The following is a 22109-nucleotide window of genomic DNA, read 5'->3' as shown; positions in this document are numbered from 1 at the left end:
CTATTACCAAGCTCTATTTCGCAATAGCAGGCAGGCAGGCGGGCGGGTGAAGGAAAAGGGAGTCAAAAGAAAGAAACAAAAAAGGGGATATCGATTCGGGGTGCTTTTCTCTTCTTTAAAGAGGTACCACATGGTAAAGCGCGCACAGGGGAGCGGAACGGGCAAAGGGTTGGCGGCAATCGTTGACTTGTAAAGAAATTATTGTACATAGCATATTCGCCATTCTTATAAAAAAAAAAAGAAGATAGGTGTGGCACCGCGGATCAGGGGGTGTTGAGGGGTTCAAGGGGATTGTAGTATGTATGAATGATATGAAAGAATTGAGCATTTGGGGGGTTTTGACCTGAGGGTGCCCTGACTATCTTTGTCAAACCTACCAAGGGCCTCGTGTTTCGAATGGTATATGTGAGAGATCATGTTTCGGATGATATATGTGATAGATGATGTGGTGTTGGAATGAACCATGAGCAATGAACAAGGTCAATTCAGCGATAAAGGCAAGGAATACCTCGTCCATTCTATTCGTCGAAAAGCCAAAACGCCGAGGGGGGGTATGATATGCATGAAACATCATATACTTTCCCAAAGACCAAACAAAAGCACAAACAAGACTGAAACGACCAACTGGACATTTAGACCAAATGTTGCGAGGGATGAAAGATATAAAGTTTCCGTCTATGAGTGAATCCTTGCCGTACTTCCTACTACACAGCCCCTGACCCACCGCCTCTGCCCCCATCGCCATGGAGTAATAGATGCGGCTTGATAAAGTCCTCGTCCAGCTGCTTGAACAAGCTCGCCGGGTCCTCTGTAGAGAGCAACTGCCGTATCGCCCCCGTCGCCGTCGTAATGGGCGTCGAGGACGCCGACGGCTCGGCCGGGCTCATGAAGGCGCTTCCCTCCGCCGGCGGGTTCGGACTGACGGGCGCCCGGGGCGAGCGGCGGTTTGCAGGGGGCGGCAAGTCTGAGATGTCAATGTCGCTGCCAATGTCCGAGTCCTCGTTGGCGCCGCGCAGCAGATCGGCGCGCTCGGCCTCGGTAGGGTTCCGGAGGGAGTTCTTGCGGCTGAGGCTGCTCGGCCGGACGCCCGTGTGGGGAGACGAGGTGCCGGACACGTAGGCTGCGGAGCCGTCTCTGGGGGCGCTGAGGTTGTTGAGGGCGACGGTGCCGTTGCGACGAGGGTTGTAGCCAATCGCAGAGCCGGAGCGCTTAACATGAAGGCCTGTGCCGAACGACTCAATGTCAAACTCGTCGTCACTATCAATCTCTTCCACCACCCCGGTGCGGATACCAAGAATCTCCAGCATACGGGCTGTCGTCCCGCCAAAGATGATGACCGTCAAGACCACAACAACCAAGACGGTAGCACGAAGCGCGTATGAGTTTTCGCCCGTGAGCAGGGCTGCCAAGGCGACACCGACAGCACCGCGAAGACCAGCCCAGAACAGCATGGCTTGGTAGTTGTATGGGAGCTCGTCGCCAACTTCCAGGCCTCTCCTCCTTGCACGGTAGCGGATAAACCAGTTGATGGCTCTGGAAAGGGGAAAGACGGCGACCCATCGAGCAGCGCACACGGCGCAGATGGTGACGATAATGAGAGGGGGCTCGAACTGCAGAGCATTGTCCGTGAAGAGCGCCAGGCCCAGGTAGATGAAGATGAAGTTTTCCGAGAGCTGCGACATCACTTGGAAGATGTACTTGGTGGTGAGCTGGGTCCGTCTCGACATGTTGAAGTAGGCATAATGCTTGAGTGTGATGCCGCAGAACAAGAGCGACACGATACCTAGATGGACAGCTGATTAGGGGGATTCACTGGTAACTCGCGACTGGGCTCTTCTTACCAGACATGTGAAGACCATGTGAGAAAAAGTAGGTGGCGTAGGCGATCAAGATGATCAGACAGCTTTCAATCTTGGGGAATCTTCGCACATAGGTAAATTTGAGCAAAAGAGCGGTGCCGACGCCGACGACGACACCAACAAGCAGACTGCCAAAGAAGACGAGCAGGAAGATTCCGGTACCCTCGAAAAAGCTAATGATGCCGTAGTTGGCCTCGCCCTTGTTGTACTTTTGCGCGGTCTCGAAGATGACAATGGCGATGGCGTCGTTGAGGATCGATTCGCCAAAGATGATGGTGTACAGCTTGGGATCAACCTTGTACGTGTTGAAGATGGCCAGGATGGTGACGGGATCGGTGGCGGAGAGCGTTGCGCCGACGGAAATGGCGTCGACCAGCGTCAATTCCAACGATCCAGGGACCAGGTTGAAGATCCACAAGATCAGCCCTATGACGACGGCGGAGAGAAAGGTGCCGGCAAACGCGAACGTCAGAATCGTGCCGATGTTGCGGAAGAAGTTGGCCTGGTGCAGTTCGTATCCGGACGATAGGATAATGGGCGGGAGGAGGAGGTTGAAGAAGATTTGGTAGTCGAAGCTGATGAGGTTTCGGATGGAGTCGCCCGAGGTGATGAGCAGGATGAGGCCAACGACCATGCCTGGGGGTGGACAATGTTAGCGCAAGACTGGAGAGTAAACGAGGCGTGGTTGAAGCAGACCTGCGAAGATGGAGATGACCGTCTCGTGGATCGCAGTCACCTTCTTCTGTTGGAGCATGTAGCTGGTGAAGAAGGCGATGATGAGCAGCATGATGGAGATGAAGAGCGCCCATGCTGCGAAGAATTCCTTTTCCGCGGAGTCGCCCTCTGCAGTATTTATTCGTCAGCAATTGCTTTCCCTCGTGGTTTGAAGTGAATCCCCTCCTCCTCTTGTTGTTGTTGTTGTTGCCGTTGTTCTCGTTCGTACATCTCCTCCTCTGCCTTCTCGTCCTTGTCGCGGGCAATCGTTACCTTCAGGGTCCTCCTCATCTGTCGCTCGCCCTAAATATCGAGGTCAGCACAACGGCCTGCTGTGCGATAGCTGCTGTCGGGGACATACGTAAGAGCCTGAAGCCCAGGTTGGCCAGCTCTGCGGCGGCCGTGGAGGCCATGATGCGCAATCTCGAGGCTGGATCTGGACACGATCGAGATAGTTGGGGTTGGTCAGACAGTGGAGCATGCGCGAGGCTTGCGGCGCAAGCGAGACGATGCGGGCATGGAATCGCGGATCAGGGATGTAGAGTCGCGACAGCCGGCCGGATTGATGCGATTCGAGAAGAGTAGAGTAGAGTCGTGCCCTGGCGGGAGAGGTTGGTCGAAACTGTGTGAATGTGATGAGTAGAACAATTAAATTATGTTGCAGGTTCCGTGTTGGCTGTTGGCGGTTGCAGTCTTCGGTCTGATGTTGTGCAGGTGCCTGTCTAGTGCTGTCTGGTAGCGATGCGACAGCGCTCTGAGCCCTGTAATTGGCGCGGGCCAGTGGATCGCTGCAAAGGGCCGCGATGACGAGGCCGCAGATGTTGATGTACCTGAGGTACTTTGCATGTACTTGGGATGGTTTCAAACTGTCGTTTCCGGATGCAATTACGCGGAACCGGACGTGATATAGACGAGAAACATATCAAGTAGAAGAAGAAAAGAGGCTTGAAACAGCATGGTATGTGTATTAGAGATACTTTCAAGCCGCTACCTACTCTGTGGCCACAAAACAGCAAAGGGACGGTGGTCCCGGCTTGAAGCATTAGGTTGATTCAACGTCGGGTGTTACAAGCCAAGACGGAGGACGGAGCTTGCATGCCCGTCTTTTTCCATGGCCCGTTACTGGGACCGGGCGTTGCTTGCAGGCATATGAATATGGATATCAATCTGTGCTGGATTATTTCTGGTAGGAGAGCCTATCAAGGGTTGAAGCTTGTGTTATTGAGGCAAACCACAGGCACTGGGCGGACAAGTGGTGAAGGATTGAATCCCGGTGAGATGGACCAATGTACCCAAGGTACTCTACCTTAACCAAGGCCAATGTCTAGCAGTACCCTTGCTTGATTTGAGTCTGCGATTACTAAGGTATACAATGCGAAGATGTAGCAATCTCATAACGAAAATATCCTACTACATTCACTGTCATTCATGCGTGTGCGACCACCTATATATCCAGTATCATCTACTTACTAATGGAGTACTATCTTCATCTCGCAGCTTTGGCGGGGCTGTTCGGGGTTCGTCGCGGGGTCTCCGGGGCGGCTTGCAGAACGACGGGCTTTGGCTGCTGACGGGCCATGATCTGCATCTCAACTTCAACTTGTTACATACACAGACAACGACAAAGACCAACCCCGACCGCCTCACGGTCCCCCCCTTGTCTCTTCCTCCTACACTTCAGTGCATGACATCTGCATAATCTACACAACACCAATGGTATGATCGCGAGGCAGAGCTTCCACCCCTAACAATGTACCACCTTGCCAAGGGCCTCTATCTCCTCGCAACCAGCAAAGAAGGTGAGCTTTCGATGCATCCCCTTCCACGATCATCCCGCCAGCTGACCATGAGCGACACCCCCCAGAATACTCCGTCATCCTCCTCGGCCTCGACAATGCCGGCAAGACAACCTTCCTCGAGCAGGTCAAGTCCATGTACCTCCCGCACGCCCCCGAGCCCAAGCTCAAGACGGTCCCGACCGTCGGCCAAAACGTCTCGACCATAACCCTGCCCGACATGTACCTCAAGCTGTGGGACGTGGGCGGCCAGCACTCGCTGCGCAAGCTGTGGCAGAGCTACTACGCCAGCTGCCACGCCATCGTCTTCATCATCGACAGCACCGACATTGGCGACGGCGACCTGGCCCACGACAACAACACGGGCCGCCTCGACGAGTGCCGCCTCGTCCTCGAGGACGTCCTGCAGCACTCCGAGACTGAGGGCGTGCCCCTGCTCATCCTCGCCAACAAGCAGGACCGCGAGGACTGCGTCGAGACCATCCGCATCAAGGAGGGGCTCGTCAAGCGCGTCATGGAGGGCGAGAAGGGCGCCGCCATCCGCGACTCGCGCGTCCTCGCCATGAGCGCGCTGACGGGCGAGGGCGTCCGCGAGGCCATTGACTGGGTGCGCTCGAGGGTCCAGTGGAATAAGGAGTCGCGGCCGCCCGTCATGAGGTAGCGAGGATTCTTACGTTCGAAATCATTACGTGGAAGACTGCGAACAGCAGTCGTGTTGTGTCTGAAGGTGTTTTGAGGCGTTTTTTGGGTTGGATAGAGATCGGTTGCCGTGCTCTCCATTATTCGGTTGCCATCACGGCTTCACGTTTCAGGCGTCGAAACGCTGAGGGTAATATATCAGCGGAAACATCATTTTTCTGGTCATTTAGTTCATCAGGGGAAATTCCATGCTGGGGTATCATGCAAGCATTTTGCTTCTTCTATTTCTCTTCTCTTTTTTATACCTTTGTGTTCGTCATGAAAATAGATCTATTCACCCTCCCGGGGTATTGTCCTCATCTGTCATTCTCCGCAGACAGCTCAGCCATCAAACCGCCCTTATCTCTCCTCTTCGCATCCTCCGCCAGCTTCGCATCCAGCAGGTCCGTAAACTCCTTGACCTTGTCCAGCGCCATCTGCGCGCACTGAATCACCAGCGTAGCCTCTATAGGCCTGCCGCCCAGCTTCGAGATCTGGCATATCTCGCCGTGCTTGTTGAGGCTAAACGTGCAGCTGGCCACCCGCAGCTGCTCCTCGAGCCACGTCGTGTCCACGACAACAATATCGCCCTCGTCGCCGAAGAAGTCAAACGTCGCGCAGAACGGCGAGTGCAGCCAGCTGAGCGGGACGGGCTCGCGCTCCGCGGGCGTGTAGACGGTCAGCGTCTCGCCCTCGATGCTGGTGTCGGGCTTGCGGAAGTGCCGCAGGGCGGCGACGACGGCGAAGCACGCGCTGTCGATGAGGTTGCCGTCGGCGGAGAGCACGTGCAGGTCGACGCGGACGGACCAGCACTTTTGGCCGGCCACCAGGCACAGCGACTCCGTGTCCAGGGCGCCCGACCTGCGGATCGTCTTCTCGAGGAGCCGGGCGAGGAGGACCTCGGTCTCGGTTGGCCGGTTGACTTCGTACGAGGGCGCGACCATGGGGCCGAGCTCGGATGTGATTTGGAAGATGCCGTCAAAGGGACGGTCCGGGAAGGGGACTGTGACCTCTGCTGATACCTTGGCCAGTACTCTGAGCATTCATGTTAGCAATTTGCAATGCATCATAGAACCATGGGGATCATTGAACGTGCCTTGTCTTTCCCAGCTTAACATCTGCCACGCCATATTCATCCCCGAAACTCAGCTCCAGACGTCTGAATTCATCGAGTTTTCGACCGTCTAACCGCAGTCCCTCGCTGATTGCCTGAAGGGTAAATGTCCGCTCGCTTAATGATGGCTCTGCTTCGCGCGGCATGATGAGTGATTTATCTTGCAGCAAAATTATTATAAAATCAGAAGGAATATGCAAGTTGTTTCTCTTGTATTTCCGAAAGTTGTTCTTGATATGAAGCTCTCACTGAGACGCGGAAGCGCCACTGAAAAATTCTGCCGGGCGGTGTGCCCAAAGTTGCCTGCTTTCGGTGCTGCTGCCGCGACTTGATTGAGTGACAAACGCGACCAACTTCTAGATTCTCTTCCCATTCTACTACAATCTCTTTCCATCTTGCCTGTTCAGCGTCCTTTAACTGCCAATCATCCATCAATATGACTACGGCCCATAGACCAACCTTTGATCCAGTAAGAAATCAACCATCCTAGCCGTAAACAGCTTCTGTCCCTGCTAACTGCAATCCTCAGGCCCGTGGCAAAGAGGCCCTCCGAGGCCCAGCCTACCACCAGCGTCTCCTCCCAGCCCACACCCAGCTCAAGTACCGAAAAGCCGGCCAGGGCGGCGACGCCGACGACGAGCCCACGCGCGACCTCGCTGCGGAACTCCTCGCCGCCGAGGCAGCCCACTTCAAGAAGAAGAAGAACGGCGGCGTCTTGGCCCCCGAGGACGAGGACGAGGACGAGGATGCGGAGGTGACGGCCGTTCGAGGGGAGAAGAGGTCGCAGTCTGCGAATGGCGACGCAGAGGGAGAAGATCTAGAGGCGAAACGGAGGAGAATATTGGAGGAGAGTAGGGATATCGATGCGGATGATGATAGTGAGGAAGAGGAGGAGGACAGTGACGAGGATGACAGCAGCGAGGAGGATGAGGATGCGGAGCTGCAGCGGGAATTGGAGAGGGTGCGGAGAGAGCGTGAGGAGAAGAAGAAGAGAGAGGTGTGTTTGCGATGCCTCTTTTTGATCATGCGCCTTGGGAAAGCGGACTAACTGTTGTTATAGGAAGAAGAGCGAGCGAGGGAAGAGCAAGAGGCCCGGGAACGAGACATTGCGCTTGGCAACCCCCTTCTCAACAAGCAGGATTTCACAATGAAGCGCCGATGGGACGACGACGTGGTGTTTAAGAACCAGGCCAGGGGGACGGAAGACAAGAACAAGAAGAAGGAGTTTGTTAATGTGAGTCTCTATATCTTTCGATTGGATTGCTCATGTGTGAGTTACTGACGATTCCTGCTTAGGATATGCTACGGTCTGATTTCCATAGACGGTTCATGAGCAAGTATGTTCGATAAAGGAGAGGCATGAGGGCCCGGCAGTACTCAGGATTAGCGACGTGCATGGTTTTTCTTTCTTCTCTATATCTCTATATCTTTCTACTAGAGGACATTAGACGCCATCATCATAATGAATCACAGAAATCACTTCATCCATTCAGGACATCAAACAGCCCTCAGTGCTCCTCCTCCGCAAGCAACCTCCTCTCCATCTCCTCAAACGCCCCCAGCACTTTTCCATACCGCTCATACGTCCCCTCGCGATACCCAACATCCACCTTCTCAATCGACCCCTCCTCCGTCCACCGGCTCCCAATCAAGTCGTCAAACGTCTCGCCGTCCTTGCGCTCCAGCGCCCACAGCGCCTTGTACGCGCCGCCCAGCGCGCACGCGTTGCCGCCCACATCGAGCTTGTACACGCCGTCCGCGCCGCCAAGCACCTCGCCGAGCACGCGCGTGATGGCCGGGTTCAGCGACCCGCCGCCGACGACGTAGATGCGCCGCGGCTGCGCAGGCAGCCCGTCGCGCGGGCTGTGGACGAGCTTCTGCGAGCGCAGGCGCATGGAGAGGGCCTGCGACTCGACGATGGCCCGGGCGTCGGCCTCCTTGGGCCAGCCCTCGCGCGCCTCCTGCAGGTCGCTGCCGTCCTGCTTGCACGTGAAGCGCCATGTGCCCGCGCGGATGTTGGGCACCGTCTCCCGGAGGTAAAAGTACAGCCCGATCCTGGCGCGATCGCCCTCGCCGTCGACGCCTAGGGGCTTCGTGTCCAGGATGGCCTTGTTAAAGTTCTCCCAGCCCGTGGCGCCGTCCTGCGGCTTGGGGAGGGTGTCGCGGACCTTTTCGCGCGCGAGGCCGCCGTTTTTGTAGCAGAGCATGAACATGTAGTTGCCGGGCGTGGTGGGATGGTTGAAGAAGTGGTACGAGCCATCCGGCTTGTACGCAGGCGTGTTCATGAGGAACGTCGTCGACGTGCCCAGCGAAACAATGGCATCAAGCGGCCTCAGCGGCAGCGCAAGGATCGTCGCAGGGTTGTCCCCCGTGAAGGGAGTGATCTGGCACTCTGGGCTGAAGCCGTACTTGGAGAGGTAGTAAGCCGAGATGCGGCCCATGGAGCCGCCGCCGTCCATGCGCGGCTCGCCGAGCTTTCTTCGCAGGTCGGCCGCGCCGTCGGGCCCGCCTGCGGAGAGGGCGAGCAGCTGCTCGCTCCAGGATTGGTTGGGAATGTCCCAGAGGTTCATGCCGCAGACGTCGCTGACGTCGAGGGGCGCGATGGAGCCCACGAGGACGGAGGCGAGCCAGGAGGAGACGAGGGAGATGCGCTTTGCGTTTGCGTAGACTTGGGGGAGGACGCGCCTGATGCGCATGATTTGAAGGCCGGTGAATCTCTTGGGGTGGTTCGCGTTAGCATATGGCGAATAAGGGGGGGGGAGGGCAAGAGCAGATAGACTGGAGGTTTGAATGGGGAGAGATCTTACATGATGGGCACCGCTGCCCGTAACCTCGGCCAACTTCTCCCTATCCCCCAGCTCGGCATCAAACGCAACCAACTCCTCCTGTGTACTATGATCCTGCCAGTTCGGCGCAAACTCATGCGCCAGCGCCCCCCTCAGCTGCTCGACCAGCGACCCCTTTCCCGCATCCAGCCCGCCCAGCAGCTCCTCGGCGCTCGCGTTCCAGAAGACGGCGCCGTGCTGCTGCCCGGAGCCGCTGACGCCCCGGATGCTGCTCATAGGCAGCGGGTGCATCGCCTTGGAGAGGCGCTCGAGGACGAGGTCGAGGGATTCCAGCCATAGGGCGACGGGGGCGAAGACCTCGCCGGTGGACTCGCGCACGTGGACGCCCTTCTGGATGCCGTATTGGGGGCCAAAGTCTTGGTCGAAGTCGACTTTGGCTTCGGCTATGGATTTGAGGTTTGAGTTGACGACGATGGCTGTTTTGTGAGAATTTGTCAGTCGGAGGCTCTCATGCTGTGGGCCACATCACTTGGGTCATGGTGGTGGAAATTCGGGGGTCTGGTTCGAGATGGTTTAAACGCACCTTTGAGTTGCTGGGTTGAGAGGTCAAAGCCCAGGTAAAGGGGCCCCTTTTCCTCACCCATGATTGTAGAATTGATGTTGTTTGAGCCCGGTAGTGTAGGTACTTATCAAGCTTGCTCTCGAGATGCTTCGACAAATCGTGTATAGGTAGGTAAGGTAGCTGCAACAGTCCAGATCTCGGTCACCAACAAAAAGCTCTAAATTGTCTCAACAAAAGCCAATCAACAGCCAGACCCTTGAACGAAACTCACATGCAATCGAGCTTCAGAAAAAAGCCATGTAGATAGAATTTGAGATCCGAGAAGTGAATGACGATGCCGCATACATTATAAGGCCCATCGACGTAATCGTTACACCACCCCCAAAGCGACCCTTATTGGCACGGATATGACCATCACGGCGCCTCGTGTGGAGAATCCAAGTATCTTGCGCTTAAAGGGCTCCAGTTCTTTCTTCCTCCTCAGCATCAACTTGTCAAAGAAAGTTGGATTAGGCTAAAGTACAAGGGAGTAAGGATTTGCTATGTGGGAATTTAGCCACGCTCGTGCCTTGTGCTTGAACCACGTTTTCAATTGATCCAGTCAATCTGTGAACACGGTGAATATTTGGGATTGTACGCATCGTATGTGGGCAGTTGTTGAAGTTGCCAGTCAAAGAGGCCCATGGCTGCCAAGTGGATGATGACGGAGGGGTCTTTCCAGCTACTACCTAGGTATTTAGGCTAAATAGGATCAAATGTCTCTGCTACTTTTCCAGATGACGGACGAAGCCGTGTTGGACCCGGGACAAAAGGTATACAGTACCTGAGTTGAGGCAGATATCGTGAGCTTGATTCTTTCGCAACTCTTTGTCAAACCTGACAAGCAACGTCAGCCAAAGACGGTCGTGACCCTGCGGATCCGGAACGTCGCCCGAACACCGGAACAAAGCAGCAGAGATCGGAGCCGGGGCTCTCGGGCCCTGGCATACTGTCTATGCAGTATCACGAAGATAATAGAGTGGTCGAACATAGGAATACAAATGCCGTAGTGTGATTCTTAAACGTCTAGTGCTACCTTATCCAGTGCCCCGTCTAGGAATTTATAACACAAAAAGGAAATGCCCATCGGAAAGGAATGATGGCGGCCATCTCTAATGCTTGTGTCCGTGGTCGTGATGATGCTCCTCTTCCGACTGCTCGGATGCTTCCGAGACGCTTGACCGCGCGCTGCCCGGGATGAATTCGTCGAACCTCTTGTTGACCGCTGCGTCTCGCGATACGAAGCGCACCCGGACTCGCTTCACGCCGCGCACCTTGCCGCCCACAAGCGTGCGCACCGCATCCTCCAGGTCCTTGACGTCGTCCACCGTCCATGCGCCGGGCACCGCCAGCTCCAGGTCCACCAGGTAGTTGGGTCCGGACTTGGTCCCCGTGATGTCGCGCAGCTCGGCCTGGTGGCCTTCGCTCACGTTGGCGATTGCCCGGTGCGCCTGCTTGCGAATGGCTGCTTTGACGTCGTCATCCACACTCTGGTCAATCAGCTCGAGCAAGGCAGACTTGGTGTTGCCATAGCCGGCGTGGAGGACCATGGCGGAGATGAAGAGGCCGCCGACGGGATCCAGCCAGGCGGCGTTTTCAATGACGTTGGCGCCGACAATGGCAAAGAGCGTCACGATGCCCGTCAGGCTGTCGACGCGGTGATGGACGGCGTTGGAGGCAAGGACGGACGACTTGCGATCGCGCGCAATCTTCATGGCTGTAGCAACACGTGTCAGCAAAACAGACATCCGTCAAAGGGGAGAAATGGCGAGAGAATGTCAAGACGTACTAGCTTGGTAGAGCCATTCCTTGACCAGGATGGTGCCCCCGGCCAGCCAGGCCGCGTGTATGCTGGGGATGCCAAGATCTGCGTGACTGTGCGAGTGGCTGTGACCATGCGCAACGTGCTCCAGCATCTCGTGCGCCGCCTCGGGATTCCAATGGCCATACAGCGTCACGGCACTCTCAAAGCCCATGTAGAAGCCGCCGACAAGCAGCATGCCCGACACGCCCAGCGCGCCCAGGCTCTCGACCTTGCCGAAACCCAAGGGGAAGCGGTCCGTCGGGCCCTTGAGGCTCCACGAGACCGTCGCCAGCGTCAGAATGTCCGAGGCCAGGTCGGCGATGCTGTGCCAGGCGTCGGCAATCATGGCCTTGGAGTTGAAGGCCCAGCCGCCGATGAACTTGGCAATGGCCATGGCAAGGTTGCTGAGCAGGCCGATGCGGGTGATGCGCACGCCGGGGTCGTTTTTGTCCGCCGACGTCAGGAACGTGTTGTCGTGGTGGTGGTGGTGGCCAAAGAGCCCATGGCTGTGGCTGTGGCCGTGATCATGGCCATCATCGTGATCGTGATCGTGTTCGAGATGCTGCTCGCGGCTCGACGAGTCGGAGTCGTGCTCGGAGTCGCGCTCGTGCTTGTGCTGATCGCGTGCCTGGCGGACGGAGCCCATGATGCAGGGCAGCGAGCGGATGCGGCCGCGGAAGACGGGGCAGATGTGAAGCACGGCGCTGCGAGCCGTCAGAGTGTCGGCCAGCGCGGTGTGGCAATTGGACGAGGCGGACAGCGACACGACGGTGGACGCAAACAGCTGGACGGGCTTGAGGCTCGAGGTGATGCGCTGGCTAAATTGCGAGGGCGAGTGCCGGCCCAGAGGCGGATACAGGGAGCCGGAGCCCAGGCGCTGGCAGCGCAAGGCCAGGCCCGTGGAGCGCCTGGCCTGGGCAGACATACAGCGTCCGGCTGGGCTGTTTCACCCGCTCCAGGGGGGGGGCTGCGAAGGGGGGACTGGACGGAAACAAAGGAGCTCTACGGGTCTATCGGCGGGCTGGACGCAGACATGGAGAGCACGGCTTTTCCGCTCAGTCTCTTGCGCTGCATTGCGTTGCGGCTGAAGGGGAAGAGAGGACCGAGATGATGCGCGAAAAGAAGGTTGAACAAAGAGGGCGGGCGATTCGACCGGGTCCCGTCATCCGGAGACCGAGTTCGCCGCATCAGGCCACTGGAAAGACCTTGGAGTGTCCGTGCGGATGCAAAAGATACAGGCGGCTTCAGGGCGCTGGGGGTGCTGGGAGGGTGCTGGAGACGGGGCGCTCGTCCCCTGGAGACGCTGCACAGGGCAATTGGCCTCGGGCTCACAAGGGCTGGACGCTGAAGATGTTCGATCCTGCTGGAAGGGTGATGTAATCATGCATCGGACCTTTGTCAGCACACGCATGGCAATGATCGGAGCAGCGTGGCAGTTGCGCCAAGATCGGACGGAATCTGTTCCATTAATTAGGTAATCAACGATTCATGCGATGCCATCCCTACTTACTCTACCTACCTTACCTTACCGCAATGTAATTCTCCAGCTTCACCCAAGAATTGTCAGCACTACCTACGGTCCCATATCAAATCAACCCTGAAGCCTCACTTGTACAGCTGAGCCACGGCTGACACGCTGACGCCGATGCCACTTGGGGCATCTCTCCTCTCCCAATGCGCAAACCGCTGATGCGAATCCCCTACACTGACATCCTCCCGTCGCCCAAAATCATCCCGCCCTCGGCCCATTCCCTTCAAGGCGCCCTCGGCGCCCTGCACAACTTCTTCGCCGCTCCGCCGCCCAACTCGCTGCCCTCCTCGACCGTCGTCCTCACAGGCGCCGGGCTGTCTGTGGCTTCTGGCCTGGCCGACTACCGCGGGCCCAATGGCACGTACCGCGTCAACAAGACGTACCGCCCCATCTACTACAGCGAGTTTGTGCAGAATCACGAGGCCCGCAAGAGGTACTGGGCAAGGAGCTTTCTTGGTTGGACGAGCCTTCTCAAGGCGAAGCCGAACGCTGGCCATTATGCTATCAGAGACTTGGGAGATCTGGGCTTGATCAGCGCCGTCATCACGCAGAATGTCGATTCCTTCCACCCCAAGGCCCATCCCCATATACCTTCGCTCGAACTCCATGGCTATCTAAGATCAACGTCCTGCACCACCTGCCGCACCGAGTATCCACGCGAGGAGTTCCAGCATCAACTGGCGCGGCTGAACCCTCGCTGGGCGGAGCTTCTCCAGGAGGCGCTGGCGTCAGGAGCTCTCGACACCGAGGATCCTGACGAGAAAAAGTTTAGAGGCTTAAAGGTCAACCCGGATGGTGATGTCGACTTTCCGGATGCGCCATATACCACATTTAGATACCCTCCCTGCCCTCGATGCCTGGCCGATCCGCCGATCAAGGCAGAGGGCTTCAGACACACAGTAAGGGTAGACAGCGATGGGGCTTGGATCTTGCCGAGCTCAGCGGGGGTGTTGAAGCCGAATGTTGTCATGTTTGGAGAAAACATTCCCACCCATGTTCGATCTGCGGCCGAGGAGGCCATCGACAGCGCCGGTAAACTCCTCGTCCTGGGCACTTCGCTTGCCACCTATTCGGCATGGAGGTTGGCCAAAAGAGCCAAGGATAGGGGCATGCCCATTGCCATTGTCAATATGGGCGGCGTCAGGGGCGAAGAACAGTTCTTTGCCGACGTGAAGCCTGGCCAAGCCGGTGAACTGGCTGTACGGGTCGAAGTGTCGACTGACGATGTTCTCCCAGCTCTTGTATCTCAGCTTCGCCAGAGGCTTGCATCAGGCTCGCTGCCCATCGGTGCCCCGCTTGGGAACCACGAGCGAGAAAACTCATCCCTCTTCAAAGACATGCTCTCATAGATCATTGTAGATAAAACAGCGCCGCAACATAGAAACGATTCAGAAAAAGTTTCCAAAGCTGGCCGTCTTCGTCTTTATCGGAGCGGGAGATTCTGGCTGCGGCTGCTGAGCGCTTTGAGGTTGGCTGGTAGTCTTCGCCCGAGCTTCCGTCTGCTTCTGCTTGGGCTGCTTGTCGATGTTCCGGGATGCTTCGTCGCGCTCAATGGCTTGCAGCACTGGGATCATGTGTCAGTCACGCAACCATCTTGCATCGCTATCGCCTTTGCCGTGAACCACTCACTCTCTTCCCACTCCGTCTCCTTCTGGGGATCGCCCGTGCCGAGAGCCTTTTCAACATCAACGTCCTCCCCATTCTGTATGCGCTGCACGACTTCTCGAAGCTGGGCGATTCGCAGCGACGACTGCCGCATGTACCGCTCCGTCTGGTTCCGCAGCGCAATCATCTGGATCGACATGGACCCAATGAAGAGAAACATGACGATGAAGTACGTCGCGGGGTTCCAGTCCTTCTTTGTCTTCGCCTTGACTTTGTTGCGGTTCGCTTTGCGCAGCGGCTTGGGGATCAGAGACTTCCAGAAGGACCCTTCAACGACGGTGTACGGTGCCGTGCTGGAAAACCGCAGCCCGAGTCTCGCGTGCGCAACGCTGTTGGCGGCAATGCTAGTGGTGGCAATGGCAGCCATGCTCTGCCTTCCGGCGTGCAGCAGAAGCCTTGGAGTCGCCATCTCTCGCGCCCTTGTCTGGTGGTTCGTGGGTGTTGGAGTTGATGCTTGCGCTTTCTAAAACATGCAGGTTCGCATCTGGTGGGAGGTTTTCCAGAAGCCGACGGATGTATGGAGGTACGGAGTACAAAGTACAAACCTGGTCCTCCGTGCCTGGTCGCAACTCCCGGAGCGGCACTTGTCCGGTCCGGGCCAGTTGCCCGTGACAACTTCCGATGTTTAGCCCCCACAGCTCTAACCGGCATCCTTGCTCACCAACACATCGAAGCCCGTTGATGGATTGCATGCAACAGCACAGCACGAATAGCCTTCACACTCATTTGTATAAGCATCTTCGCGCCGGATGGCACCGCCTTTTTTGGATCCGTGTTTTGGGTCATTGACATGGTATGACTAACGATCCGGGCGGAGAAGAATAATCGAGATGGCTTCGTTACAGGCAAAAGTCGAGACCGTCAAGGCGGCTGTTGCATCGACATCGAGCTGCACACCGGCCACAGTCGTGACGCTCAAAGAACTCCTGCTGCCAGAATCCGAGTCGCAACCGCCGAGACCAAAGCCCGCCGCCTCACGATCTGCAAAGGCTGCAGCCGCGACGAAAACAAAGGGCAGCGCTGGAAGAGAGACTTCCCCGGGCTCCCATGGCCAGACGCTGAGTGCGCGCGAGAGGGCTGCCCTGGCCACCCACATCATCAATGTCACCCTCAAGACGCTGTCCGAATCCGCGAAGCCTCAGGCTCTGCCCACGCCGTCGAAACAACCGGGCGACCTTCGAGAAGCAGCGGGAATGCAATCGATTCGAAGATCCTCCTCGTCGCCACTGTCTCCCGTGCAGCCTCGGGCGCTTAATCGCCTTGCTGCGTCATCCGGTGTCGAAGCGAACATCTCGAAAGCACAATTGCCAGCCCAATCGACGGGATGTCTTGCCACCGTAGAGTGCGCACGAATTGCGTTCTCCGCGCTCCGAACCATCAAGGGCCCGACGAAGCCCGACGAGGCCGACTTTCAGCTGGAGACGGGCATGTCGGCGCTGGCAGGGAAGCTGCTCTCTTTGGGGATGCACGACCAGGCTCTCAAGGAGCTGAGGGTGCTGAAGCGAAGATTGGATTCTATCATCACTGGGAAGCAGTCAAGCAACGCCAAGTCGGGATCCGAGAGCACGACTACGACATCAGCAGTCGCCGATTTGCTCAACTTCCAGGGCTCCATCCCGAAGCCGAGCCTCGCCACCATCACGGGCTACCAGATGCAGGTTCTGAAGCTGGTCGCAGCGACAAAGAAGCCTTCCCACATCGAAGCCATTCTCCCATACCTCGCCGATTCATACGCCTCGTCTCCGATCAGCCTCCTATCCGCCCTCGCTACAGATGGAGCCAAGGAGGCCGCAAAGGCGGCGCGTCAAATGGCGTCCATGTCCCAAATCCTTCTCTCGCTTGCGCCCAGCATATCCAGCCAGGAAGATGCCGTGGCTACCGAGCCCCGGCTGAGTCCACCTCCCAGAGCTGCTTTCGAACTGCAGTCTCTAGCTTTCCGGGTCCAGCTCAGGTGGTGGAAATTGGCCGGCCATCAGGGGAAGATCGACGACGACGTGCTCTCGCCCTTCTCTCGCTGCATACGAGCTTACAGCCGCCGCCAGAGATCAGACGACGGTCCCATCTACCAAAGAGTGTTTGAAGCATACGACGCCATCGTACAGCTTATTCATGCACAGAAATATCGTCCAGCAACATCGTTTAACTCCCCTCTAGCATCGATACACCAAAATCTAGGGTCCGTCGCCCAGGCTGAGCGCCGATATACCGAAGCCCATCGCTGGTTTCTGCAAGTGAAGGGCTCGCTCACTGCCGGACACGAGTCATCTGTCCTCAGATGCTCGGTGTCTGCGCGCCTCCTTGCTGTGGCCCTGAAGAAATCTGACCTAGATCAAACGGTCGAACCTCTGCTCTGCGAAGTCGTCGAGGGCTTGGACGGCAGCCTCAGCGGAACAATCGCGGAGCTGAACGAGCTTCTCGAGAGCCTGTCACTTGCGAGGCGCTCAGTCGTCGGACTCCTTATGACCTGCTTGGGGCCAAAGGCAGCCGAAAGCACCGTTCCCGATGTCCTGTTAGGCTATCTCAAGACATTCGTCCTAAAGTATCCGCGATTTGTGCGCCGATGGACAGGCCTGCCGCCTGGCAAAGACGCACCGCCGAAGCAGGTTCTCCAGTTTGACCAGCGACGACAACTGGTTGCACAATCCATAGGCCAGACTCTTGATGCTACCCTGATGGTCATGAAAAGCGACATCCAGTCCGAGTCCATGGAATGGCAAGCAGTCGACGATGTTCTCCAGCACTGCGTCTCCCTTCTCGATTGCATGACTGCCCCTACGCTGTCCACCAACAAAGTAGACAACCTCGGCCCCTATTCCGTCAAGCTCTCCAGCCTCTACTTCCTCTACTTTTCTCAGCTCAAAAAGAAATCGAATCGGTCCAAGGACGAGAATAAGCACCTCCTGCAAGCCTTGCATCGATCGATTGGCGTGCTCAAAAACTCCACCGAAGCTGAGAAGGAGAAGGCGCAGCTTTCAACAAAGCTGGAGGTGTTTGCCGACATGTGCAAATCCGCCGGCAGGGCTGATGATGCCGTCCAGGCGCTTCGTGCCATCTGCTCCAACATGGCCGAGAAGGGCGCACTGAGCGATGTTGCTGAAGCGCTCTCTGCTCAACCTCCAAGCACGGCATGGGCCGTCAACGAGAGGGTATCGCTCATGTCACGCACTCTGCGCTCCTTGTCCAAATTTGACAGTTCATGGAATGAGTGGACATTCCCCCTCCCAGAGGCTGAGCGTGCCGCGGTCTTGGAGCATCTGATGTATCTAAGTCTCTCCGGTTCCTCAACGCCTCTCGGGCTTCACGATGCGGGAGTCGCTGCGCTGCTTCGCCTTTACACCCTAGACAAGCATCCACTGCGCCGCCTCCGTGTGTTGCTGCATCTCTGTTATCAGAACCTTGGCGAGGAGGAACAGCTCGCCCAGATCCTCCCTCTGGCTGAGGAGACGTTGGAGCGTGTTGAGACCGGAGACAAGGCGGGAGACGCCGCACTGGCCCGATTTGTTCCCCACCTCAAGGCCTATTGCTTTTCCATATCCGCTCTCATACGTGTAGATGAAACCATGTCTACGCTGCTCAGTCAGGCAATTGACTCTTGGAAGTCCATGGTTGAGACTTGCCAGACCCAAGACGAGCTGTTGTCAATCATTGATGACCCTCAGGGCCTCCTGGATCATCTGCGGTCACTACACCAGCTATCAGGTCTAAGGGGTGAGGCACGTCTCCAGCTTGCCATTTCAGAGCTCACTATTGCCTTGTCAAGGATCTTCCTTGACTCTACAGAAGCCAGCGGCGACGGCTTGGTTCTCAGCCATAGTCATTTGGCGGCGCAATACGTAGAGATTGGGCTCTTTCCTCAGGCTCTCAAGACCTTGGAGGAGACTCGAGAGCTTATTAGCCGCTACGATGGCCTTTCTCGACAAGTCCAGGCCGAGTTCTACCTCTCGCAAGCAGAGTACCACACCGGCATTGGCGAGATGGAGACCGCGTAAGTATCGTTGTTGCTAGATGTCACCGGAGATACGAGGAGAAGGGGGAGACTAACAAATCGCAGGCTCAACTGCCTATCCAAGGCCAATGAGATTTGCAGCGCCCACTATTCATCCTGGGCCCAGAGCAAGTCTCAGGCTTCAATGATCATGTCCATCACCGCGTTGCTGCAATCCATTGCTATTCTCCAGGCTGGGCAAATACAAGACGCCCTCTCATACGTCAAGACCAGCGTTCGATTACTTACTCATGATTGGACCAAGCTGGAAGCAGCAATGGGGGCCGGTCCAAAGAATGCGGCAGATACGAGTCTGCCAGACATGAACACCAGCATCACAGAGTTGACCACACCAAAGAATAGAGCAGCTGGTCCTCGGTTCTGGGCCCTGGCCAGCCCACTTATGCGAAGCCTACTACACATCTCGTCAGTGTACGCTCACATCGGCATGTTCCAGGAGACAATCTACTATGCCGAGTCCGCCTGGAAGATTGCGGAGAGCACCCAATCCTCCCTCTACAAATCGCAAGTGGCTGTCTGGACCGGCTCAGTCTACCTCAGGGCTGGGAAGCTGCCCAAAGCGCTGGCCACTTTCAAGGGTGCAGAGGAGCAGCTACCGCGTGACGTCTGTTCTGCCCGCGTCCGCTTTGCTCGTCAACTCGGAGAATTCTATTGGGAGATCGGAGAAGACGAGAAAGCTGCCGGGTACCTGAAAATCGCTGAGGAGACTGCCCGCCTCCTGAGCGCGGCCAAGAGCGAGTCTGGTGGTGATCTCGAAGAAGAGGCCCCTGTTGCCTCTAGCAGGACCACGAGATGCACGAGAACAACAAGGGCAAAAGCAACAGCAGGTTCCGAAGCCTCGAAGCGTGACATGACCGAGACCAAAGCTTCTCCTCCAGAGGATGCTGTACAGCTTCCCAGGGACATATACTATGCCTCCCTCCATGCCGCCATCATCATGTCACGCACTCTGGGCCTGATTCACCAGAAAGACTGGACATCGGCTCTGCAAGCGCTGGAACAGTTGAAAGACCTTCCCAAACTTGTCGGTGTGCTGTCTCAAGAGCAGGTCATGACAGCGGTGTCATTGATTGGCCACAGCATGGAGCAGATGACTTCCGATCCCGTCTTTTCTATCATGCAAGATTCGACCATTTCCTTCCCGGCTGTGTCTACGATGGCTCTGGCGTCTCCCATCAAGCAGCCGCTAGTGAAGACCGAAAAGGACCTGAACTCTCCCGTCTTTGCCGATGCGCTGAGACAAGCACAGGAGCTTCTCATCGAGGCTCACGCCACCGCCCTCTCGAGCGCCGATAGCAGCATGGTTCGCCGCATCTCCGCGCTACTCCAGAGCACCCTCATCTTCCTGTCCGCCACACTCGCAACGTCCAAGCGTCTTTCCGAGTCAAGCTTGGGCACGGTCGCTGTTGACATGGCTCGCAATGTCACATGGCGGCGAGAGCAGCAGACGCTGGCTGGGCTCAATAACGATGCGGCCCCTATTCGGATTGCGACTCCATTCCATAAGCCGCCCACGGCGGAAGCCATGGCCGACATGGCCAACTTTCAGGAGGACTACGTCGACTTGATCCCAGAGAAGTGGAGCGTCATCTCTGTTTCCTTGAGCGATAACCGCCATGATCTCTGCATCACGAAATTCCAAGCAGGCCAGGGGCCGTTCATCTTGCGCCTGCCCCTGGAGCGAGCCAACTCTCGAGATGCCGATTCTGAGGTTTTCAACTTTGAGCACGGTCGCGAGGAGCTGCTGGAGCTGATCAAGCTGGCCAACGAAAGCAGTCACTCTGCGCGTGACTTCACCGCGAAAGGAGAACGCGGTGCTTGGTGGGCGGAGCGACAGGCTCTCGACTCTCGACTGAAGAAGCTCTTGGTCACCATCGAGACAACTTGGCTGGGAGGCTTCAAGGGCATTTTCTCGCAGCATCGCAAACAGGCGGACCTGCTGGCACGCTTCCAGCGGGATTTCCGCCAGATGCTGGACAGGACTCTGCCTTCTCGGAACAAGAGCCGGGGCAAGAAGACGACGACGACCAAGACCGAGACGGTCACCCTGGATTCCAGGATCCTCGACTTGTTCATCGGCCTCGGCAATCCCACCGACCCCGACTCCGACTTTGATGAGGCGATGAATGACCTGCTCTATTTCGTCGTGGATATCCTACAGTTTCACGGCGAGCGAAATGCTTACGACGAGATTGACTTTGACAGCATGGTTCTGGAGACGTACGATGCTCTGCGCGGATACCACAATGCCGCCAGCTCTTCAGAGAGAGAGGAGGGCACGCACACGGTGCTTGTCCTCGACAAGCTGCTGCATGCGTTTCCCTGGGAGTCGCTGCCCTGCATGGATGGCCTCTCGGTGTCTCGAGTGCCTTCGCTTGCATGCCTTCGTCAGCTCATTGAGGAGGCTGGCAGAGGTCCGGCAAATGCATCGCAGGGCCACTTTGTGTCGGCAAAGGCTGGCACGTACATTCTCAATCCGTCGTCTGACCTAACCAACACCCAAGCCTTCTTCCAGTCGGCCTTCTTGAGCCTTGAGTCGTGGACCGGCATCACCAACAAGGCGCCCAAGGAGTCCGAATTCGAGAAGGCGCTGTCCACGTCCGAGATCATGGTGTACTTTGGCCACGGCAGCGGCGCTCAGTACATCCGCGGCAAGACGATCCGCCGCCTGGAAAAGTGCAGGCCGGCGACGTTCCTCATGGGCTGCAGCTCCGCGGCCCTCACCGACGCGGGCGAGTTTGAGTGCTACGGTCCCGTGTGGAACTACATGATGGCCGGGTGTCCGGCGGTCGTGGGCACGCTGTGGGACGTGACGGACCGCGACATTGATCGGTTCGCCGGCAAGGCTTTTGAGGAATGGGGGCTGTTTCCCAGGGGCACGTTTGACGTGTCGTCCTCGTCGTTGTCGAGCAGGGGCAAGGGCAGGGCTAAGAGCTTTGCCGAGGACGTGGAACAGGTAAGGCTTGATGCTTCCGTCTCTGATCATGCTGCTTCGCTTGCGGAGGCGGTGGCGAGGGCGAGAAACGCGTGCCGCTTCAAGTATCTCAATGGGGCGGCGGTGGTCTTGTATGGAATTCCTGTCTATATCAACAAGGAGTGATTGAATGCGTTTCTTGGACACACGGTGGTGAAATTGTGAGATGTTTCATTGGGCAAAAAAAAAAACTGGGTTTGGGTAAGGGATTGAACAGGATACATATCGCAGGGTTGGGGGAGGAGAGAACGACAACTAGCTGGCGNGGGGGGGGGTAGGCAAAACGGGAAAAAGGCATATGACGTTCAATGAGAAAGGGCAACGAGATAACGACATGAATGACGACAAGTGACGAGAGTATTATAGCGTCTTTGGATAGATGGATTCGGACATGGGAGGGCGAGGGCATCGCTTGGTCCATCGCCTTTGGTTTGGTTTTATACAAAAGGTATTTTTGTTCTTAGCACAGCGGGGGAGTATTATCTTTTGGAGATGAATCGAATGATGTTATGCTACGAGACGTTTCGATGAATGGACCTCTGATGTTGTAAAGTTGGTTTTGAGTCTAGAGGGGGGGGTTA

At 56.8% G+C, this 22109-nt stretch overlaps 10 protein-coding genes across 10 annotated transcripts; 5 read left to right on the top strand and 5 right to left on the bottom strand.

Moving 5' to 3' along the window:
* Positions 1-704: 704 nt before the first annotated feature.
* CCMA1212_005975 (Endosomal/prevacuolar sodium/hydrogen exchanger) lies at positions 705-2986 on the bottom strand (the record flags this gene model as incomplete). The annotated part of the gene is made up of 5 exons (XM_073703217.1): positions 705-1783; positions 1842-2495; positions 2556-2702; positions 2847-2876; positions 2935-2986. The coding sequence occupies 5 exons, from the start codon at positions 2984-2986 to the stop codon at positions 705-707; spliced, it is 1962 nt and encodes a 653-aa protein (XP_073558568.1).
* Positions 2987-4001: 1015 nt separating this feature from the next.
* CCMA1212_005974 (ADP-ribosylation factor-like protein) lies at positions 4002-5030 on the top strand (the record flags this gene model as incomplete). The annotated part of the gene is made up of 3 exons (XM_073703216.1): positions 4002-4005; positions 4307-4372; positions 4438-5030. 3 exons carry the CDS (start codon positions 4002-4004, stop codon positions 5028-5030), a joined length of 663 nt encoding a protein of 220 aa, XP_073558544.1.
* A 226-nt stretch (positions 5031-5256) lies between these two features.
* CCMA1212_005973 (uncharacterized protein) lies at positions 5257-6066 on the top strand (the record flags this gene model as incomplete). Its single annotated transcript, XM_073703215.1, has 2 exons — positions 5257-5264; positions 5385-6066. The coding sequence occupies 2 exons, from the start codon at positions 5257-5259 to the stop codon at positions 6064-6066; spliced, it is 690 nt and encodes a 229-aa protein (XP_073558569.1).
* On the bottom strand, positions 5365-6307 carry CCMA1212_005972 (Exosome complex component rrp45; the record flags this gene model as incomplete). The annotated part of the gene is made up of 2 exons (XM_073703214.1): positions 5365-6082; positions 6237-6307. 2 exons carry the CDS (start codon positions 6305-6307, stop codon positions 5365-5367), a joined length of 789 nt encoding a protein of 262 aa, XP_073558570.1.
* Positions 6308-6597: 290 nt separating this feature from the next.
* Positions 6598-7511, top strand: CCMA1212_005971 (Pre-mRNA-splicing factor cwc15; the record flags this gene model as incomplete). Its single annotated transcript, XM_073703213.1, has 4 exons — positions 6598-6630; positions 6691-7158; positions 7222-7395; positions 7458-7511. 4 exons carry the CDS (start codon positions 6598-6600, stop codon positions 7509-7511), a joined length of 729 nt encoding a protein of 242 aa, XP_073558571.1.
* Positions 7512-7669: 158 nt separating this feature from the next.
* Positions 7670-9591, bottom strand: CCMA1212_005970 (putative D-xylulose kinase A; the record flags this gene model as incomplete). The annotated part of the gene is made up of 3 exons (XM_073703212.1): positions 7670-8878; positions 8969-9423; positions 9531-9591. The coding sequence occupies 3 exons, from the start codon at positions 9589-9591 to the stop codon at positions 7670-7672; spliced, it is 1725 nt and encodes a 574-aa protein (XP_073558525.1).
* A 1069-nt stretch (positions 9592-10660) lies between these two features.
* Positions 10661-12277, bottom strand: CCMA1212_005969 (Mitochondrial metal transporter 2; the record flags this gene model as incomplete). Its single annotated transcript, XM_073703211.1, has 2 exons — positions 10661-11265; positions 11338-12277. The coding sequence occupies 2 exons, from the start codon at positions 12275-12277 to the stop codon at positions 10661-10663; spliced, it is 1545 nt and encodes a 514-aa protein (XP_073558301.1).
* A 749-nt stretch (positions 12278-13026) lies between these two features.
* On the top strand, positions 13027-14232 carry CCMA1212_005967 (NAD-dependent protein deacylase SIR4; the record flags this gene model as incomplete). The annotated part of the gene is made up of 1 exon (XM_073703210.1): positions 13027-14232. One exon carries the CDS (start codon positions 13027-13029, stop codon positions 14230-14232), a length of 1206 nt encoding a protein of 401 aa, XP_073558303.1.
* Positions 14233-14271: 39 nt separating this feature from the next.
* CCMA1212_005966 (uncharacterized protein) lies at positions 14272-14915 on the bottom strand (the record flags this gene model as incomplete). The annotated part of the gene is made up of 2 exons (XM_073703209.1): positions 14272-14447; positions 14513-14915. 2 exons carry the CDS (start codon positions 14913-14915, stop codon positions 14272-14274), a joined length of 579 nt encoding a protein of 192 aa, XP_073558302.1.
* A 463-nt stretch (positions 14916-15378) lies between these two features.
* CCMA1212_005965 (Separin) lies at positions 15379-21654 on the top strand (the record flags this gene model as incomplete). Its single annotated transcript, XM_073703208.1, has 2 exons — positions 15379-18533; positions 18600-21654. 2 exons carry the CDS (start codon positions 15379-15381, stop codon positions 21652-21654), a joined length of 6210 nt encoding a protein of 2069 aa, XP_073558593.1.
* Positions 21655-22109: the final 455 nt, after the last annotated feature.

This window comes from Trichoderma ghanense (genome assembly GCF_004382785.1).
Source record: "Trichoderma ghanense strain CCMA-1212 chromosome Unknown scaffold_6, whole genome shotgun sequence".
Classification (NCBI taxonomy): Eukaryota; Fungi; Ascomycota; class Sordariomycetes; order Hypocreales; family Hypocreaceae; genus Trichoderma; species Trichoderma ghanense.
This window is presented reverse-complemented; position numbering and strand designations above follow the sequence as displayed.